General features: G+C 47.7%; 1 protein-coding gene across 1 annotated transcript in view; it reads left to right on the plus strand.

Moving 5' to 3' along the window:
- The window catches only part of LOC147634542 (peroxisome biogenesis factor 10-like), a 102,580-nt gene that overhangs the window by 32,350 nt on the left and 47,721 nt on the right, over positions 1 to 22,509 (plus strand). Inside the window, exons 3-4 of the mRNA XM_086803622.1 lie at positions 14,699 to 14,730; positions 14,815 to 14,904. Coding sequence (XP_086659748.1) covers positions 14,699 to 14,730; positions 14,815 to 14,904 — 122 coding nt within the window. The remainder of the gene's footprint in view (positions 1 to 14,698; positions 14,731 to 14,814; positions 14,905 to 22,509) is intronic.

A 22,509-nucleotide genomic window follows, 5' to 3' on the forward strand; every position in this document is an offset into this window, starting at 1 on the left:
TTCCGGATGCTCCCTACTAATGTATTGTAGGGCTAGATACTTACCTTCAGTTCTTTCTTTTCTTTTCCAAACAGTGTATCAGATGTCACATGGTTGTAACTTTGGTCTCATAGGTCACTTTGGCCTTTTGAAGACGTTAATATAACATTTCATTTCATCTCTCTCTCTCTCTCTCTCTCTCTCTCTCTCTCTCTCTCTCTCTCTCTCTCTCTCTCTCCCCTATGTCTAATCATTTCATTAAGCATCTACAGGCTTAGGGCTAGATCACAGAAGAAGGCTTCCACGCATGCAACATTGGTATCAGAGCATTCAAGCTCAGCCACTAAGCGCAGTGTCCCAAGAAGGTGTCCAGACCCATCAGATGAATGCAGCCAGGGTTGCAGATGGAGTGGTCTGCAACAAGCAGAGCTGGAGGAAGCCATTCTCTAGGAGTATGTACTCAGATCCTATACATCAGTTAGCTCTCTCAGATCAGAGAGCAACAGGCATGATCCGTTCCAGCAAGTGACCCACCGCTATGTTAACGGAAAGGGATAGCATGCATGGGGACAACAGTGGAACAGATGCCCAGCTCTTTATCAAAACTCGAACCGGGGTTCAGAAGTGGACGGTGTCAAAGTTAGTAATCTAGGGAGAAAAGAGGGATGAGAGAGTATCCACCCCGTCATCAAGTTTAGCAAGAGGGGAAGTCAAGTGCACACCTATGCCACGGAATAATCTCAGCATATTCCCTGGTTTAGGACAGCATCTTAGAGTAGTCCGGGCATTAGCAAGGCTAGTATATGGTCTAATGAGAAGTCGGCAGCATCATGGGCACTGTAGACAGTATGAACAACATCAAGGCCACACGTATAAAAATGAGACAGCATTTAATGCTGATTTCCATCAAGTCGTGGACATATAAACAGGCCGACAGCCCCTTCATCTGGCTAACTAGCTCTTCGAAGGCCTATATAACCATGAGACATCATTTGTAGAAGCCATCTCTTCCCTCCTTTGGGATTAGGTCATCGTGTAGTTAGTAGAAGTGCATCAGCCACCTTTTCGGCAGGCCAAAGGACTCATGAAGTTGTAAAGTCATACCTCTTTTTGTAACATAGTAGCCCAAGAGCTGCTCTCTACAATTGTAGGGAGGGTGGGCCGGAAAGAAAGAGAGTGGAGAGGAGAAAAAAACACAAAAAAACACAGATCTGCCCCTCCGAAGAAGAAAATGCACGTATGAACCACTGCGGACAACCACCAAGATTGCGTGAAAACACAGAAAATCAGCACCAATCAGTCTCCAATCAACGATTCCAAGTCTAGACGTCTCTAAGCTCTGATACCATGTGAGAGGGTAGTGGAAAGATGTAGACAAATGACAAAAACGCTGAAGCTCCAAAAGAGAGATGACAGAAAACAGCAAAACGCTGATGCACTAATCTCAAGAAAAGAGTGGATACAACCAGCCCGTAGGCGAGGCGTGGAGTCCATAGGCAGAGGGCTGAAGGTGCTCACCAAGAATGATCAAGGAATGATGATTAAATGAGGAAGAGGGCAGCCCATATATATACTCCATCATGACCTGGCCGACTGCCTCCTAGTGGCCTACACGACCTGAAAATAGGTGAAATACTCCATAAAATGGGTGGGTAACCCACATCAAAGGCGCGTTTTTCAGAGGAGGTACATCACGGCTCTCATCCAACCCCGGGGGAAAGTCATGTTGGAAGCAGTCCTGGAGACTTATGATCTTTTGGAGTTCATCACTTGACCGGTGCTCCGGCCCAACCCAGACACCGCAGAGGATGAGGATACGAGGGATGCCCTTCCGCATGAAGCTGCTCTATGGGATCAGCTTAAATGCTCGTGCTCGGTCATTCATTCTATTGAACTCTCAACCCTCAGTCATTGCTCACATTAAACGGGATACCTATGCACATGTTGCTTGGAAGAGACCCTCCGACATCTACGATCGGAAGAAACCCATGAAGAGAGTTTCCCTGGAGCTTCAAATGTTGAAGCTTTCACCCAGTGATTCTACTTCTATGCGGGATCACATCAACAAATTGGAGTCATTGCAATTTGAAATTTTTGGGTGCAGGAAGGAGATTTCCTCTGAGGATATGGCCATCTGGCTACTTGCTCAGTTGCCTCCGAAATATGAGAGTTTCTATTCTTCACTTCTGACCTTAGGACGGATGGAAACCATTACATGGGATGAGTTGGTGCCTATGGTCCTTGATCACAAGAGAAGATTCAAGGATTCTTCTTCAAAGAAAGGTAGCCAGGCTTTTATTGGACAGAGAGGGGGTCAGTTGTAACTCGCGGTGAGTGCTCGGGGGACTAGGGCCTTTGACACACTTGTTGATACCATCAATGCATATTACAACATTTAAACATGGTCATAGCCTTAACATATATCCATCATCACTTTGCATGAAACATAAAAGCTGGACAAAACATCCACAAATGCTGAAAATGGAGCGTGCACGTGTGACCGCATAGAGGCCGGAATGGGCCGACCCCCCCCTTGGAGTATTTTATTACCCAAGGAGAATAATATCATGTACAAGCTTTGAGGGCCTTACTCTCCCCACGGGAGATGGCGGATTATCCATATACAAATGTCATAACGCAGCCCAACACGAGGCTACCAAGCCAGAACACAGGCTGTAGAAATGCTGAGCCAACAATATAATCCATATACCTCCGTGTGGGTACTGATTCTTTCCCAAAAACCACGGGTCTTCATGCAATAGAGCTGGTACAACAGGTTCAGCTCTCCATTCAGCTGGTACAATAGGTACAGTGGCTGGTACAGTAGGTACAATGGCTGGTACTGTCGGTACAAGGGCTGGTACAGCCAAAACAGTGGTTGGTATAGCAGGTACAGTGGTTGGTATAGCAAGTACAAGGGCTGGTACAGCCAGTATAGTGGTTGGTGCAGCAGGTACAAGGGCTTGTACAACCGGCACAGTGGTTGGTACAACAAGTACAAGGGCTGGTACAAGTACAATGGTGGCTAGAAATCATAATAAATGATTAAATACCCTTGCCTTAAGTATTTCTTCGCGATGGAAGTCTCCAAAACAGTCCCCAATAGCCGGTATTCTTCATGGGCAGCCTTCAAGAGAGAGAGAAAGAGAGTAGCCATCCTTAGGGCAGCCTGTAACGGTGGCAGAGGCTAGTGTGTAGCAAGAGAGCCTCCATTAATGAAGAAATGAAATGAAATGAAATGTTATATTAACGTCTTCAAAAGGCCATAATGACCTATGAGACCAAAAGTTACATCATGGTGGATCTGATACAATGTCTGGATAAAAAAACCCAGAAAATGAAAAATAAAGATGATACTACTGGCACCTAGAAAATGAAACTGGAACTGGAAGGTACACTATGGAGGTACCTCCATCTCATAATATGTGCCGCATCGGACACTGGCGGATCTCCTCAATATCCTCTGTGGTCAGCACCCTGACTGGGTGTCTCGCATGCCTCGCAAGAATAATCCGAATCTGCCGCTGCAACCTCCGTCTATGCTGGGATGCCCTCCTCCGTGGTCGTGGGCGTCTGGACCACCCAAGCTCAATCGCACGATCAATCAGTGTACCCCTGGTGTGGGCGGTATCCATGTCCTGCTGCTGCTGTGGTCCATCTGGCGCAGTGATGGCCGGACTAAAGAAGTCTGTAATGTGCCTCTGAGTCTGGCTCTCTGTGCGCCTAAGCAGGCTATCTCTATGTCTCCGCAGCTCAAGCAAGAACAATCCCAAACACCTCTGGTCCTGGTACCCCATGACTCTGGAAAGTGGTCCAAAACCCTCTCTGAATAAACAGTGGAAACGACCACGTATCTCATAGTATGCAGTACAATGGCATATATAATGCAGCTCTGTCTCTGGCTCCCCATGGCATACTCGGCATATCCTGGCCTCAGCTGGTATACCTCTATATCGGTGTGCGAATCTCAAGCTGGTGTGAGGATGTGCGAATCTGACCAATAGCACATCGTACTGCATGAGACAAGTGTACATCCATGTAACTGGGTCTGATCACAAAACCATCTGCTGTGAGCTGAAGAAAATGTTCTCTGTAGAAAGCCATCTTCGTGCCCAGCTCCTCAGTCGGCTGTATCCATGTCCTCCTAATGTCCAGCTGAACTAAATCCTGACGGATGAGTCTGGTAATCTCTGTCCGTGTAAGAGTGAGAGAGGGTGCCTCCAGAGAATACTGGAAGGGAGGCAATCTGTCCATGCTAAAACCATGTGCCTGGAACCAAGATGTCATCTGTCCATACCAACAAGCCGTGTCTCCCTGTAAAGCTAACTGTCGGGAGGACTCCAGGGCGAGGCGTGCATATCTGTCTCGGGGGAGATCCCACAAGCCATGTATGTAGGAGACTGATCTCGTAAGAGCCTCAATCACCAGAGGGGCAGCCGCCAGCTCTGCTCGAATAATCTCATGAGGTACCACAGCCTTGGCTCTAATAAGCCTAGCAATCATAGATACCAAAGGCCTCTCCATACCTCTCCACCCGCCTGCGCTGTGATGGCCCACTGAAGGTCCCCATATCTGCACTCCATAAAGCATAGCTGATGTCACTAGAGTGTCAAAAAGCCAGAGTTTTGTTCGAGGTTCCTGAAACTGAACCTGCGAACACATCCTCTCCAAACCACCCAGGGCTGCATGTGCTCTAGTCAATCTAGTCTCTGCTGCTCTCCTCATCGAAAACACTGGCCCACTGAATACTACCCCAAGATATGTATATGCATCTGTATACTCCACAATCTCCTGCCCATATGTAAATGTGGGAGCTGATCGCCTAACCCACTGTGGCGTGGTGTTAAACACCATAACCTTGGTTTTGCCAAGGTTGACAGACAATCCACTATCATGTGCAAACTCATGTAAAGCATCCAGATGACGCTGCATACCCTCAGGAGAGTCAGAGATCAACACAATATCATCAGCATATAACAATAGTGGGATCCATGTACCTGCTAGCTGGGCTCCTCTGTCCCCCAATCTCTCAATGTTGTCATAAGCCTCATCCACATACATACCAAACAGTGAAGGAGATAACGGGCAACCTTGCTTCACTCCTATAGTGGAGTGAACCAAAGTAGAGACCCCCTCTGGGGTGCGTACCTGTCCTGCAACTGATCTGTATAAAGCCATAATTCCCCATATGAGCTCTGTGGGTACCCCCATCTCCTGTAATCGCCTCATCAATCTGGCTCTGGGCACTGTATCAAAAGCTTTGCGGAAGTCCACAAAGCTACAATAAATCCGTCGCCCATGCGACCTGCCCTCCTCAATAATGGCCCGGAGAGTCAAGATGTGGTCAAGAGTAGAGAAACCTCTCCTGAACCCTGCCTGTCCCTCTGCTCGAATGCCAGCTCTCTCTGCCCATCTACTCAACTGCTGCTCAAGAATGGATGCATACAATCGTGCTAGTGTGTGACCAATCATAATAGTGCGATAATTCCCTGGCTGCATAGGGTCCCCTGACTTGAAGATAGGCACGATGGTGGACCTACTCCAAGTCTCGGGTAAGCCTTCGCACATAGCACGATTGAACATCACTGCTAGAAGCTCTGCCAGCATGTCTCTCGCATGAATAAAGTGCTCAGCAACCAATCCATCGTGATCATATGCTCTCCCAGTCTTCATCCTATCAATGGCCTTCCTTACCATCTCTGCGGTAAAGAAAGTACATGTCTGTGGGCATGGTGCTGGCGGGTCAGGAAAAGGTGTCTGTCCAGGAACTGTATATAGAGATGCTGCATAACTACCCCAGACCTCTGTAGAAGTGATGGCCAAAGCAGGGGAGGACTCATGAAACAGACGCCAAGCCTCCCTCGAATCCTGGCTCAAGAACAGCTGGTATAATTCCTGCTCTAGCTGAGCAAGGAAGGCCCGCTTCTTCCTTCGCACAAGGCGTCGGAAGGCAATACGTGACTGTCGGTAAGTAGTGACTCCCAAAGCAACCTCCCGCTGCAGTCGGGCTCTGGTCTCTCTGCACTCCTCATCATACCAGCTGTTCTGGGGCATACATCTAGAATGTTGTCTCTGTCCAGGCCGAGTATGTGGATATGCCTCTCTCGCTGCATCATGTAAAGTCTCTGTCAGTATATGGGTCAACTCCTCCAAAGGTCTCCCTGGCTCCTCTGTGTACAGACGTCTATAAATCCCATCTGTGTAGACAGCATCAGTCTCTGAGGTAAAAGTATATCGAGTGTGATCTGCCCCTCGTGTCCTCTGAGCTGTGGTAAAGTGAAAAGAGATAGTCAATGTCAACAATGCATGATCCACTACTACCCCAATGGGCCGAGATCCAACTGTGAAGTCCTCAATGCATGAAACAAAGCTGGGCATAGCCATAACATAATCCACTGTGCTAGCACCATGTCTATGTGGAAAGCAAGTAAATCCAGCTGCTGACGGAAACCTCTGCAAGCCATTAAGTATGGCCAACCCATGCGCAGTCCCCATATCTACCAAATATCTCCCATACTCTGTGCACTCCACATCCTGTGAGCTTCTGTCTAATCCCATATCCAGAGTGTCCAACTCTCTCAGCATCTCCTCCGAGGTATCATAAAAGGCTGTCTGGCGGTTGCCCGTCCGGGCATTAAAGTCCCCTAGCAGGATGATGTCTCCATCCCTAGAGAACTCCCATATGTCATCATCTAGCACAGAGAAAGGAGACTGCCCTCTAGGTGCTGCATATGTCGATGTACTAGGAGCAAAATAGCATATGGCAATATACAGGAATCTGCCTGTGTCGGCCCTCAGTCTCACCCACATATATCTGGCCTGATCATCTCTCCGAACTATGTGTATAAGCGGTTGCAGCTCCTCCCTGAAAAGAACTGCCACCCCTCCTGATCCTCTACTACTGTGTACCGATCTCGTCCCTACTCTGCAAGCTGTCTCCCATCTGTATCCTGTCACCTGTGGCATCATCTGACCAGGGGCCTGGTGAGTCTCCGAGTAGAAGACTATATCTCTATCTGTAAAGCTGTCCTCAAAGGCACCTACATCAAGTCTGAGGGATCCATTGCAGTTCCAGGCTGCCAGCTTTAATTTGGTCCCATAGGTCTCGCACCGTCATGTAGAGCGTCGCTCCACGATGACCACCCTCCCTTCTCTATAAAATGCTATCTTACCCTTTTCTCTTGCTGCTCTAATCTCTGGCATGACTTCCTTCATATGTGCAAGCTGTGAAAGAGTAAGATCATCACCAAGAAAAATGCCTGTATTCTTTAAAGTGGGTCGTCTTTTCAAGAACTCCTTCTTCGCCTCAATAGAAGGGAAGCGAAGTATGAGAGCTCTTTCCTTTGATGTTTCCCCGTTGCCTCCGCTTTTTTTGCCCACTCTCCAGGCTTTTGCGTGTGTCGGACTGTCAATCCCCATCAACACCATAAGCTCTTTCACCTCCTCTTCAACTTTATCCCCGTCTTTAAGGCCGGTAATCCTCACATGCAAAGCACGTGTACGTCTTCGTTGTTCCTCTTCCAAAGTCATATTAATGATTGTAGGTGTAGGGGTTGTTATCTCCTTACCTTTACCCTTCTTGGCGACCTCTATCCACTTCTCCGCTTCATCCATCTTCTTTTGCGTCTTGGTGATGACCTCCACCCATGAGGAAGTCTTTGCTTCCTGTTGTTTCTCTTCTTCCTTAATTGCCCGTACTTGTTCCTTGATAACCTTGAGCTCTTCTATCATGGATGGCTGAATTTCACCTTCTTCAAGTCCACCATTTGCCTTGGCCTCTGCAAGCTCCCTCTGAAGAGCTGAAATTATGCCTTTGAGCGTGTTGACTTCCCCGTGAAGGTCTTTGACTTCCGCTATGAGGTCCTCCTTCTCCTCTTTCCACCGCTTACCCTCATTGAATACCATTTGGAGAAAGTTTGCTTTCTCCTTCCACCATCCCTCCATCTCTGCCTTCCATTCCTTCATTTCCTTTTCCACATTTGTTATCCTCTTGTTTGTGACCATAAAGGTCGCCTTCGTCGGGTTGCGCAAGGGTGAAGCCATGGAAGAAGTGAGAGAGAGAGAGTTATGCTGCTGCCTTGGGGGCCTGAGCAAGGGTGGGTGGGGAAACGGCCGGAAAGGGCAAACAGCCTAACGGAGAGCAAGGGTGGCCATTGCCAGCAGACCTGTGCGGCGTACAGCGAACAGGTCAGCAGGCGGGGGAAGCGAGCAGGGTGGCGGCGGCGGCGGTGTACAGCGAACAGGGCAGCGGTGGGCAGAGGCACAGGCGAAATGGCGGGGAGGGAGAGGTGGGCAGAGGCACAGGCGAAATGGCGGGGAGGGGGGAAGCGAGGTGGCGGCGGCGGCGGCGTACAGCGAACAGGGAGAGAGAGATGCGAGCGAAACAGGCGGGCAGGCGAAATGGCGGGGAGGGGGGAAGAGAGCAGGGTGGCGGCGGCGGCGGCGTACAGCGAACAGGGAGAGAGGCAGCGTGGAGAGAGAGAGGCAGCGTGGAGAGAGAGAGAGAGAGAGAGAGAGAGAGAGAGAGAGAGAGAGAGAGAGAGAGAGAGAGAGAGAGAGAGATGGCCGAGTCCTTTGGGGGCGAGCAGAGAGAAGCCAAGAGCATGTGGGGGCAGAGTGAGAGAAGCGAACAGAGAGAAGCGAAGAGAGGGGGGGAGTTGGCGGAGGGTGGAGTCGACCAGCTGGGGAATCGTGCAGCAATCGCATGGTGGGCTCCAATTTATAGATTTGGGCCTTCCATGAGCTAAAATGGCAAGAGAAGGCTACAATGACAAGTGGAGAGCCACACAATAGCTAGAGTGACAAGTGTGAGGCCACTTGTCTCACTTTGATCCACTTTCTTGCCACATGTCCCAATCTAAGAGATGGGTTCTCCCATAATCTTTACCTCTAAAAATATCCCAACTAGTAGACATTCTGTCATAGGCACTTTGCCAACTCTTGGTATCTGCTCAATTCCAAATGTAATGACGCGAACACATAGCGGCAGGCCCAGCTCGCAGTTTTGGAGACTGGCAGGCTTTCTGCAGTCTACCAGAGGAGATCCAGGTGGAGAGGCTGAGTCACTTCAGAGGGGGGTTGATTATGAGGGATGATATTCAGGAGGCACTTACAGAGGAGTGGTTCACACCTCTCGAGCCAGTGGCCCCACGGTGGATGGGAGCCTTTACGCAGTTGGAGATCCTGATTGCTGTCAGAGCTAGCACTGAGGATGGCAGATGCCTCTACTATGAGATTCAGGATGAGGGCAGACTCCAGAGAGTGGAGGTGGAGTCGCCTTTGGTTGCAGAGTGCACCTTCCAGAGGATTCGGGTAGTGGCTGCCGCTTCTCGGAAGTGGCATATTGACCCCGACCCTGCTGATGTGCTCCCGGATTGGCGCATATGGGCATATGCAGCGCGCCCCTTGGCCCGGCTACAGTGGGACCCCGGGGAGTACGAGTGGCATGATCCTTATGCATCCCTTGAGGCCACAGAGATCACCTTTTTCCAGTATACTGTTCGGCTGGGACGGCATATGTTGACGGCGAGGAGGACGGTTTCTCCAGCGGCAGCGGGGCATTGGCGATTGCAGGGACTCTCACAGGAGTTCCTGGAGGATTTCTGGGCTCGGCTCTGGGCTAGTCGGCAGGCCCGCAGGATCTCGGCTTTTCAGTGGCTGGTCGCCCACAGGGGCTCAACAGTTGGCACTTGGCTTGTTTACAGCGGTCTTCCGGCGGCCTGCGTCCGATGCGGCCACCCTATGGAGACACAGAGACATTGCCTTTGGGACTGCCCTCAGGCACAGCAGATTTGGCTGCGGATACTGCGTATTCTGGCCCCCCTCTCTCCAGAGGGTATGTTTACGTGGGGTGCCGCTGCTTGGTCGACTTCGTCAGGGCCTGCTATGGGCTATGAGATGGAGCAGGGCAGTCAGGCCATCAGATTTATTAGGGGCCTGCCTCGCCTGGTTCCGGCACCGGATTTCTCGTCCGCCAGCTGGACACAGGAGAGGGATTTACGATGGGAGCTCCTCAGCAGCCTCACCATCTGGTTCACCTGGAGGGCCCGGTGCTTTACGGCCTTTGAGGGGAGATTAGAGCCACCAGCAGAGACTGTTCGGGGGATTTGGCAAGAGTTGATCCACACCCTGCGAGGACAGTACGACCGCATCCGGGGAGACTCGGATGAGGCGATCTTATGGCGCCAGGCCTTTCACACCACTTGGCGTTGTGGCCCGTTCTACACCTTACACACGGGATGCCCCCGTTGGCACTACAGGCCACCTGTTTGGCTCTTCCCCCCCCCCCTATTGTATGATTTAGCCGCTCAGTTTTTTATACTGATGCTTGTATTTTGCAGCACCTAGGGAGAGTCTCCCGGGCTGCCATGATGTATTCACTGCTCTTCTCTCTCTTAGGAGCAGGAGAGATCTTTTGTAGCCCTTCGGGCGTTTTTATATAACTAATGAAAGGATCTTTTCTCGGAAAAAAAAAAATGACGCGAACATAATTTCCATCGGAGTCGGGCCAAAAATAGCAACTCTCCTAAATTTTAGGAGTGTGGTCCTTTGTATTCTAGGATAATCCCCCATTCCCAAAGCTTGTACTTTCCAAATATTTAGACATCTTGGAGTCCACTAGACCCCTTTCATACTGGCAAATGTTGAGGCTAGTGACATCAGCCTAACAGAGAAAGGTGGGGCACCTCCTTCTAAGGATTTTAAGGACTCCAAAGACTCCAAAGACTCCAAGGATGCAAAGCCGAAGGGGTCTTCAACTTCTAATTCTTGTGGTAGCTAGAAGGTTTGTGATTATTGCTCCAAACAGGGGCACTTATGGTGACAATGCGGGAGTCGCATGAGGGATTTGGAAGGGAAGTCAAAGGACAAAGGGGCAAGTTCATCCACCAAAGTTGTGGAGGAGTCGGCTTTCATCACCTTGATTGATCTCGAGTCCGAGACCCCCCCTCCAGTGGTTGAGCAGGCTCTTCCTTCTTGTTCCCACTCTCCTTAGTGGATTTTGGATAGTAGTGCCACACAACACATGACTTATCGCAAGGATTGCCTTGATGAACTGCAGCAATGCTGCGGCAAAGTTGCCATTGGAGATAACTCTACTGTCCCCATTCATGGCGAAGGGATAATGCCCCTCATTCCGAATGGCAATGGAGGGAAGTACAGCTCGAGAGTGCTATATGTGCCAAATTTAGGATTTCATCTCCTTTCTGTACATGAGATGTGCAAATTGGGCACTAAGGTGGAATTTATGGAGGACTCAGTGATGATTCGGAACCCTCTCACTGACAAGATCCTTTGGCAAGGCATCAAGTTCATGGCCTCTACAAACTCATGGCTCTTTACTCTCACACAGGTACCCGCACAGGCGATCTTTGGCATGCTAGATTTGGACATCTTTATTTGGAGGCCTTGTGGAAGGCTTTTCGGGAGCAACTGGTGGGTGGATTACCAGATGTTGGCACATGTGAGGGCCCTTGTCACTCTTGCCTCAAAGGGAAACAACATTGGAAGGCCTTCCAAAGAAGGCTACATGGCGAGCTATGACACTCTAGAGTTGGTTCATGCGGATTTGTGTGGCCTGATGCGCACTCCGTCTCTTTGTTCTGCTAGTGTTATATTTTTCTCTTGGTTGATGATTTTAGCCGGTATACATGGGCCTATTTTCTCAAGTCCAAAGATGAAACTTTTGATAGATTCCAAACATGGAGAACCTTGGTGGAGAAACAGTTGGGACACTCTGTCTTGACATTTCTAGCCGACAGAGGCGGCGAGTTTACTTCTTGTCAATTTAATCAGTATTGTGAGCTACATGGCATTCAAAGGGAGTTTGCCAACATAGGTACTCCTTCAGAGAACGGCGTGGTGGAGCGGAAGAACCGAACGGTGATTGAAATGGCTCGGACTATGTTGGAACATTGGAGTCCTCCTCAAAAGCTTTGGGCGGAGGTAGTTGCTATTGCTGTTTATATTCTTAATCGGTCCCCTACTACTGCTGTTCCAAGATAGACCCCCTTTCAGGCCTACCTCGGTAGAAAACCCGCAGCTTCTCATTTTTGGGTTTTTGGGTCTGTCATGTACCTGATGGTGACAGGGGGAAGTTGGACGCCAAGTCCAAGCATCATATTTTGGTTGGTTAAAGCTTAGAATCTAAAGGTTATCGGCTCTACAATCCTACAACCTTGAAGATCATCGTTAGCAGAGATGTGGTGCCAGGTGGTTGATGAGACTTCATCTTCCGTTGCAGAGAGGGCTTCTTCATCTTCAGGGGCTGATTCGACTCAGCCTCTCCTTAGTTTCTTGCTAGATCCTCTTGTTCCTCCTCCTCAACTTGACCCGGCACATCCTCGAGCACTTCAAGTGGAGGAATCATCCGACATTGATCAAGAGGAGGAGATTTTGGTGGATGCTCCACAATAGGCTTCATCTCAAGAGTAGGGTTCGATTTCTGATGGGGGATCTTGGATTTCCAATTGCTTGTACCAGACATTGCAGGACTCAGGGGTAACACGGTTGCCTTCACCTTCAGGAGGGGGTCCCCATCGATCGGAGCGGTTGCATACCGCGACATCATCTCAGGAGAACTTGTGCATCAATTATGCAGTGATGTCACGCATCCAGAAGGACTTGGAACCTAGGGGAGGCGCTTTCCAAACCCACTTGGAAGCGGGCCATGGAAGCGGAGCTTGACTCTATTGAGCGGAATCAGACTTCCTAGACCGGCAAAGTGGAAGGTGATTGGTGTCAAGTGGGTCTATAATGATGGGACTCTGGATAAGCACAAGGCTAGGCTTGTGGCCAAAGGCTATTCTCAGAAAGTTGGCGTGGATTTTGGTGATACCTTTGCACTGACTGCTCGGATGGCGACTATATAGAATGTTCTTGCTCTTGCTGCACACTCTTGTTGGCCCATCTTTCAGATGGATGTCAAGTCAGCATTCCTCAACGGGGAGCTAAAGGAGGAAGTTTATGTGGAATAGCCCTCGGGATTTCAGGTTCCTGGCTCCAAAGGTATGGGCTACAGGCTGAAAAAGGCCTTATATGGTTTGAAACAAGCCCCCAGGGCTTGGTATGAGAAGATTGATGCTTTCTTTCAAGAGAAGGGTTTCAAGCGGTTGGCAGCTGATCCCAATCTCTACATTTATCCTAAGAAAGGGTTGTATACTCTCATCATTCTCTATGTGGACGATTTGATCATTATAGGCAGCCATGCAGCACACATTGCTCAAACAAAGGTTGCCCTCAGTCACCAATCAAGTGTACAATACCAGTGTACCTTGCTAATTTTTTAGGTCTCACAGCAACCCCATATGGAATATTCAATGGATACGAAAGTTGCAAAGTATTGCGGGCATTTGGGATCTTCGTTGAGCAAAATTTCTATTTTTTTTGAGCATTTGGAATTTTTTTCTCATGGTGGGGGGGGGGGGTTTGCAGGGGGGCTCATACCGTACGATCGTATGGAACCATACCGTACGAATAGGTTCGTACCGGTACGAGAAATAACCATGCTTGAAAGGTACCAAGGACTTTGGCATTTTCTATGGAGAGGAGGCCACTTTATGTGGTTAGAGCGATTCCGACTGGGCTGGAGATGCGGATTCCCGACAATCCACTACAAGGTATTGCTTTACTGTTGGATATGGAGCCATTTCATGGACGAGTAAAAAGCAGCCTACGGTGACGCTCTCATTGACTGAGGCAGAGTATTGAGCGGCTTGCTCGGCTGCTCGTGAGGTGATTTGGTTGCGGTGGCTACTTGAGGAGATTGGTTTCAACAGCAACAACCTACCCTTATCTCATGGCGACAACTGTTGCTTGGCTATTGCTAAGAATCCGGTATTTCATGCATGGACCAAGCATATAGAGATCTAGTACCACTTTGTGCAGAAGCGGATCTTGAAGGGAGACATTGTCCTACCTAGGACAACACTGGAGACTTATTCACCAAAGGATTATCTCAGTCATCTATTGGCGTTCATGGCAGCTCCTTGGGTCTTGGGCCAGCCCGAGGACCTGAGAGGTGGTGTTAGCATATATCATCTCCTGTTTGGTGGCTTTTCTGGTGTTTATCGGGGGACATTTCTATACTTAGGCATTCCCCATATTTCCCATATTTTTCCCTATTTTATGGGCCTTTGATGTGGGTTGTTCACCCATTTTATGGAGTATTTCACCTATTTTCAGGTTATGTAGGCCACTAGGAGGCAGTCGGCCAGCTCACGATGGAGGCACATGGTAATAAGGGATGGGGTGGTAGAAAGGAACGGAAGCAGACAAGGAGTGGGCTGTGGGAAGCTATGGAAAATGAAGGTGAAGGTGGGTAGAAGCGTGCAAACAGGAGAAGAAAGCAAAGCGGGGCACCGTGGGGGTGGGGGGGGGGTGGGGAAGGAAGAGAGATAGAGGAGCTATTGAGAAGGCAAATGAAGGGCAGTGGGAGAAGGAGAGAGAGGTGGTTCAAATGGGAGGGGAGAAGGCGGTGGGGTGGGGCGATTTAACGGGAGGGGGAGGAAGCGAGGGGATTTGGGGAAGCAAGGCTGCACCCATAAGCCTGAATGGTGCTACCGGGCACCAATTATTGTTTCAAAGTAAATCACTACCCATTATCTTTTCATTGATTTATTGTTAAGTTGATTATGTGTTTTCATATGTTCTGATTGATTACTTGAAGTATATAATTTATCTGGTATCGATGATTAATGGAGGTGTTATGGCTGTCCTGCAGGCACAACGCAAGCTGTCGCACATCATAACGAGGTATATGATGCTAACAATAATGTCGACTCGAAGTATCAGTGGCTACTTCTGATGTTTTAGCTAAATATTTTTTTTCCTGCACAGACAAAGCTGGCTGGTCAGGCTTTGTACTACACCCTCACTACAGGTCTAGGAGTTCAAACACTTGGCGAGGAATACAGCAACATAACTCAGGTGTTGTTATATTCTTGCGATCCTTACATTGCATGAAATGTTATGCTTTTTTTAAAGTTACAAGGACTGTGAGGGATAGCTTGCTTGTTGCTTTGTTGCAGCTGTCATGTTTGTGTTTTCAACAGATGGTTTGTTGCGGCCAGTAGGCTGTTGTCGATCGGCTCACTTTGAAAAGAGCTCGTTGTTGAAAGGGCATGTGTATGAAATTCAATTATACCAACCAACTCTAAAAAGCTAAGGTTTTATTTTTCCTTAATTTTCACAATTTTATCAGGTCTCAGTAATTTGCCTACTGCCGCCATCGCCATCTTTTGTGTTTGTGTGTATGGGTGTGCGGCCTAGTTTTTTTTTTTTCCCTGGAAACAAGATCCTTCTATTAGTTAACAAACAACAGCCTCTATTAGTTAACAAACAACAACCTTAAAAGGCTAAGTACAAACTCACATCCATGTACGGAGTGAGGATCAAAGAACAAAAAGGGGGAAGGATGCACTTCTCTTCCGGCTGGCCGCTCTATGAGGAGAAGGCTATCTCATACAATGGGGCGGGGGGGGGGGGGGGGGGGGGGGATGGGGGGGGATGGGGGGAAGAAATAACCACACAAGTGGTCTATAGTGCCAAGGGGGCTCACCACCACTATCTGTGAGAAAAGGACCCTAGGTTGCCAGAGCCTCAGGAAGGCTTGCCGACGCTTCCGCATACGGTCAGAACCACTTTGAAGATTACCCCATTGGCCGCGGAGGGTATGAATGATGTAGAGCGAGATGCTCCTGATGGACTCCGCAGGCGGGGTGTGGGTGCCTTTGATGGCTTCGTTGCATCGAGCTCTCCGGATGTGCCATGCGGCAATGTTGCTACAAATCTCCCATCTCTTGCTTGAACCAAGAGTGCACTGACTAGTAGATGTGTTGAAATATACAAGTGAATAGGGTGTGTGCGGGAACAAGCCCTTAGCAAGAGGCTGTAAAAGAGAATTTGTAAATGAGAGAGAAGCTGTGAAAAGGTGAGAAGTATCTACTAGGAGATAATAAAGGGTAGCATGAGAAGATTTAGGAGGTGTGGAGATATTCTGGGAAGAGGTGGAGAGAATCAAGCAAAAGAGGTGGAGTGAATCAAGGAGAGATCAGTGGGATTAGATGCTTGGATGTAAACTCTATAAATTGAGGCATTGGCCTAATGAGAATTTGCTGGTTTTTGATTATCCATGCCTACATTAAGCTATCAGTTAATTGCTCACTAATCACGTCTTAATAATTGCTCACACTAATCAATTAATTGCTCACTAATCACATCTGAATAATTATCGTCTAATCTCTTTGCTAATGATGTTGATTCTAGCATTTGATCCACCATAGCTCATCACATTGCTGCAAATTTAACATGATATCAGAGCCTAGCCTAGAATCCAACAAATTTATGAGTCCATTATCTTGCCACACCTAGCTAATCAAGATTAGTAGATAATCAAGTTTTTTAAACCTCTTTTTCAAAGAGCTTTTGTATCCCTAGCTGGTGGAGGGGCTTGATCTCCCTCCAGGCTTAACAATAGGCTTCAAGCCTTTAGCCACACATAGCCACAAGCCTTGTGCTTCAGCCCATCTAAACGAATCGCCAAACTGCCTTCTACAACTACAGATTTTTCGCGAATTTGTCGGTACCATTTTTCTGAAGAGAACTGGAGATCTACACTTACACAGAAGACATTGGTCTAATTTCTCTTGGCCCTAGGGGTTTTCAAGGGTGCTCTACAAGCTGGTGAAAACAGTTTTTGATTTCATCAAGTCTACAGTGAGATCCAAGCTCTCCATCAAATCTGCAGGTGACTTTGGTAAAACAGAGATTAAGCATTCAATGTTTGGTCAAATCTTGTGTTTCTTGGCTTAATCCTCTACTAGACTAATTGCTATTGATGGCCTTGAAAGGATTTGAGCTCATTTGAACTCTAAGGCCCCAGATCTGGACTCCCCGCATACTCTGTTTTCTGCACACAAAACAGAGGATTATTTTGCTAATCAGTGATTAATCAGTACTAATCACTATATTTTGGTGCAATTGAGGGTTCAAATTAACCATTGGGTATCTGATACAGATCTCTATAACTTGGGTAGGAGAGGCCCAAATTCTAACCCATAAACTGGAACAGAAAGTTCAAAAGACACCACCTTAACTACCTCGACTATTTTTTCCACCCCCTTCTAAGAGCCATCCTTATATCATAAGAACTTTCTCAATGGGTATGGCATGGTAAGAAACATGTAGCATATGGAAAGTTGCATCATATAGATCCATCACCACAAAAAGAAGAGTAAGACACATCCCTTAATGAAATTTGACATATACATTTCTCACAATTATAATTGATGTTATGTGGTGTTTTTATTATGGCTATGGCAAGGTAAATTGAGTTATTGTGACTCTTTTTACCATGTGAACATGGATCCATAGAAAACTAATGTTACAACTTGTCTTTTCAATGAGAAACATAATTTTTCAAAGCCTTAAATCATTTCTTTATACATACATATATATACATACATACATACATACAGTATGTACGTAAGTACGTATGTACACACACACACACACACACACACAACGGTTTCATAGAACTTGCAATTTGTTAAACATCTACTTGAAAGACAAATTACAAGTTCTCTCTCCTTGACCTTAGTATTTTTATGTAACATTCTCCTCTTTATTAAATGTGTTTTCTTCACAATTTTACATATTGACAATGCATTGCATGTCTAGTCCATCAATGTCTGGCACTATCCCATGACTATGAGAAAACATGGCTGATTTTAACTTTGGAGAGCGATGAAACATGGTATATGGATTCAGGTGCATCAAACCACCTACCATGTCAGGTAAAAATCTCTACCCACTAAGGGAGAGGTGGGTCGTGGACCGGTGTGAGCCACTACAGAGGGATGGAAGAATCGATGTCAACGGGGATTCAGGTGCATCAAACCACCTATCATGTCAGGTAAAAATCTCTACCCACTAAGGGAGAGGTGGGTCGTGGACCGGTGCGAGCCACTATAGAGGGATGGAAGAGTCGATGTCAACGGTGAGCTTGTTTGGGCTTTTGGTGGGAGCCGCTTGAAGGTGAGCCACCCTCCAAGAGACAAAGAGATGTGAGGACGTGAGCATAGCGTGTGGTCACTAGGAAGGGTAATCAAGGGGTTTGAGATCACTGTGGTTGATGAAATCTCTCCTCATCAAGGGTTGGGGGAGATTGGTGAAGAGCTAACAGATGTGGTCCTAGGCTCAGAATAAGCTGGCCGCAAAGTGGTCCTCGAAGGTTGGGCTTAGGCCCATAGGTCCTCATCTCTGTGAAGATCCATCTTGGACTTGGAGGTCGGTGACTGCCAAGAATTGGAGTGTGGGCGGAGATACGGGCCATGAGAAAGTCCTTCTAGGGTTCACTTGGTAGGCGGCCTTCGATGATCAGCTTTACCCAAAAGGGTTGTGCTCTACATAGAAGGATCGATAATGCCCAGGCGGCCTTTGTGGAGGCTGAATGATGACTCTTCAAGCCACCTTGCTGGTGCCGGCATGGCATTGCTGCTTGCCTAGAGGAAGGTGTAGATCGACCGCTGTATGTGGCCAATACATGCCATGGAAAAGGCCCAACAGGAGGTGATATACCACATGGTCGCGAGCAAGGACTTGGTGGTCCACGGACCACTACCCTCTACCAGTGAGAGAACTTGGTCGTCCTCCAGTATTGAAGCTTCTTCCGAATGCTCAAAAGGAGGGGGGGCAAGCTACTGCTCTGAGGTGATGTCAATCCTGACCTGGCAGACAAGATAACGCACTGGTGTACCCCCTGAATCCATTGGAAGGACTCAACTCTTTGGAGAGGTAGGCCTTTGTGTCATCTACAAACTCTGAATCGTGGAGCTCCTCCTGAGATCTAATAGGTAGCTTGAGGCCCTATAATCCAGTCTTCTGGGAGGCTAAAAACTGCTCATTGCCACTTCCATGAAAAGGAAGAGGAAGGGTGCAAGGGGACATCCCTGGTGAAGTGATCAAGAAAGTGGAAACCTGTTGCCCCGAGCGCCGCGGATTAGGACTTGGCTATGAGAGGCTGAGTAGAGGGGGAGACACCACGGATCTAGGTAGCGGGGAACCCATCCTGCACATAGTCCCCTCGAGAAAGCTCCAATCCACCCTGTCATAGGCTTTCTCGAAATCCAGTAAAAGAATGGCGAAGTCCTGCTGCCGTAGACGGGCAGTGGCGGCAGACGCCTCCTAAAAGATGAAGAAGTTGTTGGGGTAAAGGCGTTATGCCCACCCTTATAGTGTGTACAAGCCCATAAGTTATAGTACATAGTACACTTAGTACTTTTAATGTACTAAGTGCACTATGTGTACTAGTGCAATATAAATGTGTGATAGGGGAGTCACACACTCATATCATCATGAGTTGACTTATCCCCACAACTCTCTCTCTCCCTTGTTCTCTCTGTGTATGTCTCCCACACATGAATTAACCTAACCCTAATTCTCTCACACAACTGGTATCAGAGCCCTGGTTTAGGGTTTGTTCTCGAGTGCTGAAACACTGGCTCGTAGGGGTTTCTTTTGTAATTAATTCAGTGTGCAAGGCAGCCAGCAGCTCGACTCTCCAGCAGCTGCTTTGCTGCGTGTGTTTTGAACCAGTCGGTCGCAGGCAGTCCGTTCTAAGCCAGTCACTTGCTTCGGTGAGAGCCTTAGCGTGGAGCGAACACAAGCACACCACAGGCAGTCGCAGCAGCCAGGCGGAGGAGGCGAAGGCAGCAAGCGTTGGTCGCTAATCGTGTAGCGAGCCACTGAAGTGAGCGAAGAAGATGCGTTGGGCGGACAGGCTGGCGGGCGGACCTCATCGCGTGTGGGTTTCGCTCCTCGTCATCCATCTCCTTATTACGCGTCAGCGCCAATTGGGAGTTGCAGGCAACACGCAATTGGGCGTTAGACGGCTTGTGCTGCTGGGCGTAGTGGAGTTCCTGTCACCCACGAGCATTCAACTGCTGCCCTCCATCGTCGCCGACCAACTCGCCTCAGCTTCTCTTGTACCCAGCGTAGATATGGCGTGCGTCTGCCCCTTGTCCTATGGCAAAAACAGTCTCGCCTCCACAGTAGTACCGGCCTGGTAACATCGCTTCTTCATTGCTCGACGGGCAGCGCAAATCGACACTAAGAACAGCAGCAGCATCACCACCCCATTTCTGCAACAGCATCAACTGAAATTCAGCCTGCAAATCAGAGAAATTCAAAAAAATTAAGAGGTATTTGTCTTCAATTTTGGGAATTTCTTATCAATTCAATCAATTGAGCAGGTACAGGTGCCGAATTGCTCAATTTCTGAGCAAAATTGGCAAAATTGGGTGACATTGGTCACAATCAGGATCAATTTGCAGGAAATTGGATGTTGAAATTTGGGGCTTTTGATGTAATTGTGCAATTAAGCACTCATACATTCTGTATGATGTGAGAAATCGCACATTTGGGCAAAATTGCAGCAAATTGCAGTGCAAATCAAGGGGCTTTTGTGCCGATTTGGTTGATTTGCATGCAGGCAATCGCATTTGATGCTGTGGATAATGTGCTGATGCCTTACAAGCACTCAATGTGCCTGTAAATCAAGGGGCTTTCATGTATTGGATGTATATGTGACCAGGGGGAAGCATCGTGAACACTCTGGATGCCTTCATGTGCGTCAATGTACCATGTATGATTAGAAATTGATCTTAAATCAAGGGGCTTTTCAAGTTCGTATACTTGTTGAGCTTGGCAAAGCAGCAGGCAAGACATTTATGCCTTGAATCCTCAAAAATCAGCTTGCAGTCAAGGGGCTTTTGCCCAATTTCTGTTCGGAACTGTTGTATGCAGTGTTCGGGACTGTAAAAGTCTGATTTTCACTCATTTGGACAGCCAAGAGAGCATTTATTGCTACTGTACCTGCTGGTACAGATTTGGCACAGCTTGGTGCAAGTTTTGGCATGGCTGTACACTGATTTGAGTGAGGAAAAGGCTCAATTTCAGCTACTGTACTTGCCGGTACAGGTTTGGTACATCATTGGTGAGCACTTAGTACTGCTGTACAGTACTTTGGAAGGGCAATAGAGCACATTTAAGGTGCTGTCTAAAATCTGCAGCAACCAGATTTTGGTGATTTCATCACATAAAGTGGGAGAAAAGTTGCATTTGTGCTTCCGCAGTGGGGGATAAAGCTTGGGAGAATAACTGTGAGCACTTTGTGTGCTTTTGGTGCAGTGTTTGCACATTTTGCAGGGAGTCAGGCATTGACAGGTTGTCAGATGAAGGAAGGGGCGTCTATGACAGCCCATCTAAATGAGTTTAATGGTATTGTCAGCCAGGTCATTAATCAAAAGTTGGCAATGGACGATGAGTTTAAAGCCACTTTTCTGTTATGCACTTTGCCAGAGAGTTGGGACACATTCAGGACAGCCACTAGCAATTCGCATGCTATGCTGTCATATGCAGATGTTGAGGGTGCTCTTCTTCAAGAAGAGATGAACAGGAAAAACAACTCTGTTGGAAAGTCCAATGCAATGAATGCACGTGGGAGATCCCAGCAAAGGGGAAAAAGCCAAGAAAGGGGAAGGAGCAAGTCTCGCTCCAAAAAGGATTTGGAATGCCATTATTGTGGCAAGAAGGGACACATTAAAAAGCAATGCTACAAATGGAAAAATGATCAAAAGGAAAAGGGAAAAGGCAAAGACAAAGAGAAAGATGAAGCCAAAGATGTAAAGCCAAAGGGCAAAAGTGGAGTCAAGATTGAAGAAATCAATGTGTCACATGCAGGTGGCAGTGAGGATGAGGTCCTATTTACTTCTTCACTTGATGCCCATTCACTTCTTACAGGTGGTCATGGTATGCACTCATGGATCATTGATTCAGGTGCCTCCTTTCATGTCACAGGTTGCAGAGACTTGTTTGTCAGGTATACTGCTGGCAATGAAGGAGTGGTTTATTTGGGTGATAACCATGCATGCAAGATTCTTGGCAGAGGTGATGTGAGGCTTGTGTTTTCAGATGGCTCACAGCTTATGCTCCATGATGTCAGGCATGTGCCTGAGATCAAGAAGAATCTGCTTTCTACTGGACAGCTTGATGATGCTGATTATGTTACCACATTTGGTGGTGGAAAGTGGAAAATTAGTAAGGGCTCACTGGTTGTTGCCAGAGGCTCTAAGGTGGACACTCTTTATTTCATGCATGCAGGTGTTTGTCACCATGCTAATGTAAATGCAACCGAGCTGCCGGAAATCTCTATGTGGCATAGCCGGTTGGGACACATGAGTGTCAAGGGAATGGAGCAATTGTCTCGTTTGGGTTACTTGCCTTCTCTAAAGTTTTCAAGTTTTCAGTTTTGTGAGCATTGTATATATGGTAGGCAACTACAGTGCCCCCACAAGAAAGCTCTTGGACAGAAAAATGCTCAGTTAGAGCTTGTGCATACAGATGTATGTGAGATGCCTCAGCTTTCTTTGGGAGGGGCAAAATATTTTGTGTCTTTTATAGATGATGCCACACGCAAGGTGTGGGTTTATCCTCTTCGTTTGAAGAGTGATACATTCTCAGTGTTTCAGAAGT

This window comes from Cibotium barometz, chromosome 10, assembly GCF_041138505.1.
Source record: "Cibotium barometz isolate CiBa-2024 chromosome 10, ASM4113850v1, whole genome shotgun sequence".
Classification (NCBI taxonomy): domain Eukaryota; kingdom Viridiplantae; phylum Streptophyta; class Polypodiopsida; order Cyatheales; family Cibotiaceae; genus Cibotium; species Cibotium barometz.